Source organism: Cebus imitator, unplaced genomic scaffold (genome assembly GCF_001604975.1).
Source record: "Cebus imitator isolate Cc_AM_T3 unplaced genomic scaffold, Cebus_imitator-1.0 Scaffold266, whole genome shotgun sequence".
Classification (NCBI taxonomy): Eukaryota; Metazoa; Chordata; class Mammalia; order Primates; family Cebidae; genus Cebus; species Cebus imitator.
The window spans coordinates 1,863,364-1,871,207 of record NW_016107581.1 but is presented as its reverse complement, the minus strand read 5'-3'; the positions used below and the strand labels follow the sequence as shown (position 1 = coordinate 1,871,207).

The 7,844-nt window shown below is 58.0% G+C and overlaps 2 protein-coding genes across 2 annotated transcripts in view; both read right to left on the bottom strand.

Moving 5' to 3' along the window:
- GRWD1 (glutamate rich WD repeat containing 1) overlaps positions 1–848 on the bottom strand; it is a 7,333-nt gene extending 6,485 nt beyond the window's left edge. Inside the window, exon 1 of the mRNA XM_017500458.2 lies at positions 73–848. Within this exon, the coding sequence (XP_017355947.1) occupies positions 73–259 (187 nt within the window). The 5' untranslated portion in view covers positions 260–848. The remainder of the gene's footprint in view (positions 1–72) is intronic.
- A 472-nt stretch (positions 849–1,320) lies between these two features.
- Positions 1,321–7,844, bottom strand: part of GRIN2D (glutamate ionotropic receptor NMDA type subunit 2D) — a 56,432-nt gene continuing 49,908 nt past the window's right edge. The window contains exons 10-12 of the mRNA XM_017500457.2: positions 4,626–4,813; positions 4,197–4,429; positions 1,321–3,650 (exon numbers count right to left, since the gene is read on the bottom strand). Coding sequence (XP_017355946.1) covers positions 2,313–3,650; positions 4,197–4,429; positions 4,626–4,813 — 1,759 coding nt within the window. The 3' untranslated portion in view covers positions 1,321–2,312. The remainder of the gene's footprint in view (positions 3,651–4,196; positions 4,430–4,625; positions 4,814–7,844) is intronic.

The following is a 7,844-nucleotide window of genomic DNA, read 5'->3' as shown; positions in this document are numbered from 1 at the left end:
AAAAAAAAAAAAAAAAAAAAAGGCTCGGGATCAGCCACCTCAAGACCCTGGAGACCGGACTCTCAGTCCTACCAGTCTGCGCTCGGTGGTATAGCACATAGGCCTCCTCGTCCATGACTAGCTCCTCCCCTTCGCGTAGCGGCGGCCCCCGGCCGGGCAGGTAGACCTGGACCGGGCCCTCGGAACTTGTGTCGCGGGACTCGGCCTCCGTGGGTTCCCTGGTTTCACACGTGCGCCGCCGACCTTTGCGCGCCGCCATCTTCGAACCCTCTTACCGCCGACGCCCGGTAAGAGCGTCACTTCCGGGTTTCGCCTTCCGTCTTATGAGATCCGCCGTACTGCGCGGTTACCTTGGAAACCTCCAGGACTGCTAATTAGAGACGGTAGTGCGTAAAGGCTGGAGAACTCAGGTAATGGCGCCAGCGAAAGAAGACTGAGGATACGGAGAAACTGTATCTTCGCGTGACTTTGGGTGCTGTTCCTTGCCGTAGTGGCAAGGGCTTCTGGGAGTTGTAGTTCTAAAGGAGGCCCGTTATGCCCATCTTTCACTTTGATTCCCAGAGCGTTCTTTCTACTTAATTATTCATATTATGCAAATTTGCTCTCTCACTGGCAAAGAGACTGGGTTTCTGCTCCCTGAGGACCCATAAGGCCGGTTTCTTCTCCTCTCCCTGTTATGATGGTTTTAACTTATTTCAAAAATGCCTTCCTGTAGATAGGATGGATATTATCTGTAAGTTAGGCGGTTCAATCTACCCTCTAGGGGCCATCAATTGCCTAACTAGACATTTACATTGCAGCTCTGGTCAGCGAGCACTTAATCAGGTAGTCCACCCTCAGGGAGCAGCTATTACAAGTGATTCGACTCTCTTTATCGTCCATCAGCACCAGCGGTTTGGCTAATTGACATAATGAAATGTTAGAAATAGATTCTCATTGGTGAGATTAACAGCATTCAAGATAATGCGGATTGGCTGGGATATGTCAGACACTCTCCTAGCTTGCATGAACAGGTTATTAAGAATCTAGCAAGCCTTGGTGCCTATAGCCATAGGAAATAAAACCATACCTTTGATCCTAATATGTTTTGTCTCCGGGATCTATCTCACCACTTTCTTGGGGTCTCTATCTGTCCCAGTACCCTCTCGATTTCTCTTTTCAGGGTCTCTTCCCACTGCCTCTTTCTTGGTCTTTGTCTCCCCGCCTCCTTTCAGTCTCTGTTCTCTCTAATAATATCTCCTCTTCCCGTGGGAATTTTGTGTTTCTGTTTCCCCCAGAGAAGTTGAGGGGGGCTAACAGACACGGAGCTCAGGCTTGGACTGAGGAGGCATAAAAACATGGTTTATTCCAAACACTGCAATGTGGAATAGAAGAGTGGGAAGGGAGGTTGGTGAAGTGTGGACTCCCAGACCCTCCCCTCCGCAACCCAGCCCCAGACCCGGCTGGAGATCTGGGAAGAGGAGGCTTTTTGGAGGTCTGCTGGGTCATCACTGAAGGGTCGCAAATAAGGGTTGGATTTGGAGAGGATGTGGTTGGTGGCAAGTGGGGTGGTCGAGATGTGAGAGGCAGGTTGGGAAGTTTTGGCTTGAGGGAGGTTGGGTTCATCGCGGTGCAAGGGTTGGTGGGGCTTCCGTTGGGGACGTGTCCTAAGTCAGAGTAAGGAAAAGAGCCCGAGGGTTGAAGAGGAGGAGGGGGTGTCACGGTTTGATGTCAAGGGTCACAGTCTGGTCGGGGCACAGTCTGGGGTTCGGGTCACAGTTTGGGGTCAGGGGTCACAGTCTGGGGTCGGATGACCATTTTAGGAGTCGGATGTCACAGTCTGGGTCAGGGGTTTCTGTGCCGCGGGGCCAAGGTCTGGGGTCACAGTTTGGCAAACGCGTCTCACAGTTTTGAGTCCTGATGGATGAAAGGTTAAAAACGGGCTTCCCCGGAGGCGTGGCTGGGGCCGGGGAGCTGCACAGTGATGTGGGGGCCACGGCCCGGGGCATGGAGGTGGGACGCGAGAGTGGCGTGACGCCCCACCTCCCGCCCCATCTGGTGACGTTAAAAAGCCCTTGTCGGGTTTAAAAAAAAGTCCGGTGGGCTCCGAGGCCCCCGCCCCCTCATTCTCAGGCTGGGTGATAACTGGGGGACCAAATCCTCTTCGGCTCGCCGTTCCTTCAGAACGAGGGGGCACAGGACGCTGCTCCAGGCGCGGTCCGGCCAGTTCCGCTGCTTTCCTTCCCAATCCACGCGGGTCCTATCCACTGCGGGCGCCCCCTCGGGCCGTGGCCTGCGCTGACCAAGGGGGCGGTGGGGCCCCCAGGGCCGCGTCATACCTCGGACTCGAGGCTAGAGAAGTGCGCCGAGCCCCTGCGGGTGCCCAGGTCCCCGCCCCGGTGTCTGCGGTGGGACGCTGTGGGCAGAGGCGGCCCCCAGTGTGCGGCGTGCGGGCACCTGCGTGCGTGGCGGGAGGGCCCGGTGAGCCTGCGCGCCTGGGCGGCACGGGGACACGAGCTGAGGTCCTCGAGCGAGCGCGAGGTGGGCGCGGGCGGCGGGAGGTCCCAGCCCCCCGCGGCGCGCCGGTGCCGGTGGTGGTGGGGTGCGGCGGCGGCGGGCGTGCGGTGGGAGGCCCGCGGGCGGTGTGGGTGCGACCGTGGACACCCGCAGCGGGCCCGGCGTCGGGGCGGGGGCCCGGCGGCCCAGGGCGGAGGCGGTGGCGCCCACCAGCCGCCGTCCAAGCCGTCGTGCGAGCAACTGAGATGGCGCGGCGGCGGCAGCAGCTCCAGACTGGCGCAGTGGCGGCAGTGCCAGGCAGCGGGACCGCTGCGCGGGGGCAGGTAGTCCCAGCTCCCGGCGCGCCAGCCCCCAAGCTTGTCTACCGACCAGTAGCGGCCAGGAGGGGGCCCGAGGCGCTCGGCGTATGGGTAGGGGAAGTCGGCGAACCACCAGGGCTCCAGGCCTCCCAGCGACGCGCCGCCCAGACTCTCCGAGTCCTCCGAGTCCGACGGCGACGGCTCGAGGTCGAGGTAAGGGCAGGGGGGCGGCGCTGCGCGGCATGGGGGCGGCGCGGCCGGGGCTCCTCCGCCCGCGCCCCCGGCGCCGCCCGCGCCCCCCGCGCCGGGTCCCAGCAGGGGCTGGCTCTCCGGATCTGAGCGTGGCCACCGCGCGGGCGCCGGCGGGCTCTCGTCCTCGAAGGCCAGGCGGCAGAGTGGCGGCCCGACGGCGGTGGCCGCGGCGGCGGGGGGCGCGGGCGGCGACGGGAAGCCAGGGAAGGCGCCGGCGGGGGGCTCGGCGGGCTCCTTGTCGCGCACGATGGCGAAGTAGGAGGGCGGCGGCTTCTGCGGAGGCTGCGCGGCCGGCGGGGACAGGGGGCGCCCGGCCGCGCCCCGGGGCGCCGTGCGCGCCTCGCCCAGGCCCAGGCCCAGGCCCTGCGGCTCGATGGGGCCGTAGTAGCGGTGGAAGCCGTCTGCCAGGCCCGTGCCCCCCGGCGGCCCCGCGCCCTTGGTCCGGCGCCAGCGGTCCACGGGGGCGCGCTCGCGGGGCACGAAAGGCGCGGGCCCGGGCGCCGGCCGCGGCGCAGGGTACGCGGGGCTGGGTAGGGGCTGCGGCGGCGGCGGAGGCTTGGCTGGCGGCGGGGCGGCCTCGGCGCTGCAGCAGCTGTACATGCCCTGCGGGCCCAGGGACAGGACGAGGTCAGCGCGGGGTGCCCGGGACGTCTGCCTGCCTCCCCACTTTCCCCCCACCCTCGTGCCTCCTTCCTCTCCATTTCCCCGCCTGCTTCTTTCTTTTCTTTGAGAGGGAGTTTTGCTCTGTCGCCCAGGCTGGAGTGCGGTGACACGATCTTGGCTCACTGCAATATCCGCCTCCCGGGTTCAGGCGATTCTCCTACCTCAGTCTCCGGAGTAGCTGGGATTACAGGCAGCCCCCACCATGCCCGGCTAATTGTGTTTTTAATAGAGATGGGGTTTCACCATGTTGGCCAGGCTGGTCTTGAACTCCTGACCTCAGGTGATCCGCCCGCCTCGGCCTCCCGAAGTGCTGAGAGTACAGGCCTGAGCCACCGCGCCCAGCTTCCCTGCCTGCTTCTCCCGCTGTCTTCTCCACTATCCCTATCTCGACCCGCAACTCCCCATCTCCGCCCGGCTTTACTTTCTTCCTTCCCCCTTCCATCTCCCCGACATCTCTCCCTTTCGGCCGCCCTCTCTGCCCCGTACCCTGGAGAAGGCCAGCAGGAAGTCCATGCGGTGGGTGGGTCCCAGGCAGTGCCGCAGCCGCCAGTACACCAGGTGCTCCCAGGCGAAGACCAGCAGGGACAAGCCCATGGCCACCAGGAGCATGTAGAAGACGCCCGCCATGTTGTCGATGTCCAGCTTGCTGCTCATCACCTCGATTTTGTCATTGTGGCAGATCCCGGAGAGCCACAGCCGCTCCAGCATCTCGATCTCATCTGGGGAGGGGCGGTCAAAAGTCACCTGCTATGAGCATCCTCTGATGACCCTCGCCAGGGAGGTGGGAATGTAAGCCCTTCCTTAGCCCCTTCCTCCCTTAGACCCTGGTGTCCGGGTTTTCGCCCATTTCTTCCCCGGAACCCAGCGGTCTCGCCCTCCCCCTCTCGCTGTAGAAATCCCTTCGCGAAGCCGCACCGTCCCCCAGGAACTGCAGCAGAGCCAGGTCGATGGGCCGCTTCCAGCGGGAGCCCTTGTGCAGGGCGATGCCATAGCCTGTCGTGGCGAAGACCTTGCCGGAGCCAATGGTGACAAGCTTGCAGCCCTCGTCTTTGCGGGCCATGTAGTTGAGCACTGCAGCATCATAGATGAAGGCGTCCAGCTTCCTGCAGGGAGGGGGAGTGGAGGGCAGGGTCAGTCCCACCCAGATGCCCTCACCACCAGGCCTGGAACCTCCTCACCTCTAATCTCCAACTGCTCCAAATCCTAACCGGCCCTGAGCTCTTGAGCAAATCATTGCACTTCTCTGTGCCTCAGTTTCCACATCAGAAAAATGGGCATGGCAGCAGTATCTCCCTTCAGAGTTGTTGCAAAAGTATGTTTTGTTTTGAGATGGAGTCTCGCTCTGTTCAGGCTGGAGTGCAGTAGCACAATCTCAGCTCACCTCAACCTCCACCTCCTGGGTTCAAGCCATTCTCTTGCCTCAGCCTCCCAAATAGCTGGGATTACAGAAACCCACCACCACGCCCAGCTAATTTTTGTATTTTTTAGTAGAGACAGGGTTTCGCCATGTTGGACAGGCTGGACTCGAACTCCTGACCTCGGGTGATCTGCCCGCCTCAGCCTCCCAAAGTTCTGGGATTACAGGCGTGAGCCACCGTGCTCAGCCCAGAAGTATGTATTTTAAGACATAGGGTCTGGCTATGTTGTCCAGGCTGCACCGGAAATCCTGGGCTCCAGCGATCCTCCTATCTCAGCCTCCACAAGAGCAGGGACTACAGGCAAAGGTTAGATAGTACCTCATGCAAAGGAGGTGCTGGAGAAGTGCTAGCTGTGACTGTTAATGAAATAGTTATTCCTTTAGTCCTCCCCGTAGCCCACCAAAGGTTCCATTTTTGCATTTTAAAAAAGAGATTGAGACCAGCCATGGTGACTCACGGCTGTAATCGCAGAACTTTGGGAAGCAAAAGCGGGCGCATCACCTGAGCTCAGGAGTTCCAGACCAGCCTGGCCACCACGGTGAAACCCCATCTCTACTGAAAATACAAAAATTAGCTGGGTGTGGTGGTGGGCACCTGTAATCCCAGCTACTCAGAAGGCTGAAGCAGGAGAATTGCTTGAACCTGGGAAGTGGAGTTTCCAGTGATTTGAGATTGCGCCACTGCACTGCAGCCTGGGTGACAGAGAGAGATGCCATCTCAAAACAAATAAATAAATAGGAGGATTGAGGCTTAGAAGGGGAAATGGGAAAAAAAATAATAATCCGAGTGAATGGTCACTTATATTGTGCCAGACATTGTTCTGTGTAGTCTAACAACTCTTTTTTTTTCCCTGAGACAAGGTCTCACTATGTTGGCCAAGTTGGAGGGCAGTGGCACCATCATGGCTCACTGCAGCCTTGACCTCTTGGGTTCAACCCATCCTCCTGCCTCAGCCTCCTGAGTAGCTGGGCTATGGGCGCATGCCACCTGGATAATTTTTGTATTTTTTGTAGAGACAGGTTTCTCCATGTTGCCCAGGCTGGGCTCTACCTCTTGGGCTCAAGTGATCCTCCTGCCTTGGCCACTCAAAGTGCTAGGACTATAGGTGTGAGCCTGTAGGGAGATAACCATTTTTTTCAGATGGGGAAGCACAGACCCAGACACATACCTTAACTTGCTTGGGTTCTCCCACTAGACCTTGATTTTTTTTTTGGGGGGGGGGGATGGAGTCTCTCCCTGTCACCCAGGCTAGAGTGCAATGGTGCGATCTCAGCACACTGCAATCTCTGCCTCCCGGGTTCAAGTGATTCTCCTGCCTCAGGCACCCGAGTAGCTGGAATTACAGGTGCTCGCTACCATGCCTGGCTAATGTTTTGTATCTTTAGGGGAGATGAGGTTTCACTATGTTGGCCAGGCTGGTCTCGAACCCCTGACCTTGTGATCCACCTGCCTCAGCTTCCCAAAGTGCTGGGATTACAGGTATGAGCCGCTGTGCCCAGCCTCATTAATTCTTTTCCTTGACACTGAGTTTCCCTCTTGACCCCCAGGCTGGAGTGCAGTGGCGTGATCTCAGTTCACTGCAACAACCTCCATCTTCCAGGTTCAAGAGATTCTCCTGCCTCAGTCTCCCAAATAGCTGGGATTACCGGCATGCGCCACCACACACAGCTAATTTTGTGTTTTTAGTAGCGATGGGGTTTCACCATGTTGACCAGGCCGGTCTTTAACTCCTGACCTCAGTTAATCCACCCACCTCTGCCTCCCAAAATTCTGGGATTACAGGCGTGAGCCGCCTCACCTGCCCTAGGCCCTGATTTCTAAGACTTGGTGGGAAGAGGAGCAGGGCTGTGGAGTTAGTTCTCATGGATGCATTTACTGTGGGACATACCACTGTCACTCTCATTTACAACTGCTGTCATTTTACCTTTATTTCTGTGGTTGTTTGATTAATCTCAGCCTCCCTCATGAGGCTGCAAGCCCCTCAGGGTCACAGTTGCTCTCATTCTCAGCTGTGGCTGGGGTACAGTTCCTGGCACATAGGATGGGGTTCATAGATATTTGCACAATAAATGAATGACTGAATAAATGAATCCACATAGAGGAATACTGTGTAACTCTTCTGTGGTATCAGATAAATGCTTATGATCTCACAGGTGAGATATGGGGCACATTTTATATTATTTTTAAAATTTTTATTTTATTTTACTTTGTTTTTAGAAACAGGGTCTCTGTCTGCTTTCCAGGCTGATCTCAAACTCCTGGGCTCAGGCAATCCTTCTGCTTCAGCCTCCCAAGTAGCTGGGATTACAGGTGTGCACCACCACACCTGGCTAATTTTTGTATTTTGAGTAGAGACAGGGTTTCGCCATGTTAGCCAGGCTGGTCTCAAACTCCTGACCTCAGGTGATCTGCCCACCCTGGCCTCCCACAGTGCTGGGATTCCAGTTGAGTCACCTTGCCTGGCCACATTTCATGTAATTTAACTAATTTGGACAAGCACAGTTCTGGGAAGACAAGATAGATAAAGACAAGTGGCAAGGCCAGGCGCAGTGGCTCACACCTGTAATCCCAGCACTTTGGGAGGCCAAGGCGGGTGGATCACGAGGTCAGGAGTGCAAGACCAGCCTGACCAACATGGTGGAACCCCGTCTCTACCAAAAGTACAAAGTTAGCTGGGCGTGGTGGCATGCACCTGTAATCCCAGCTACTTAGGAAG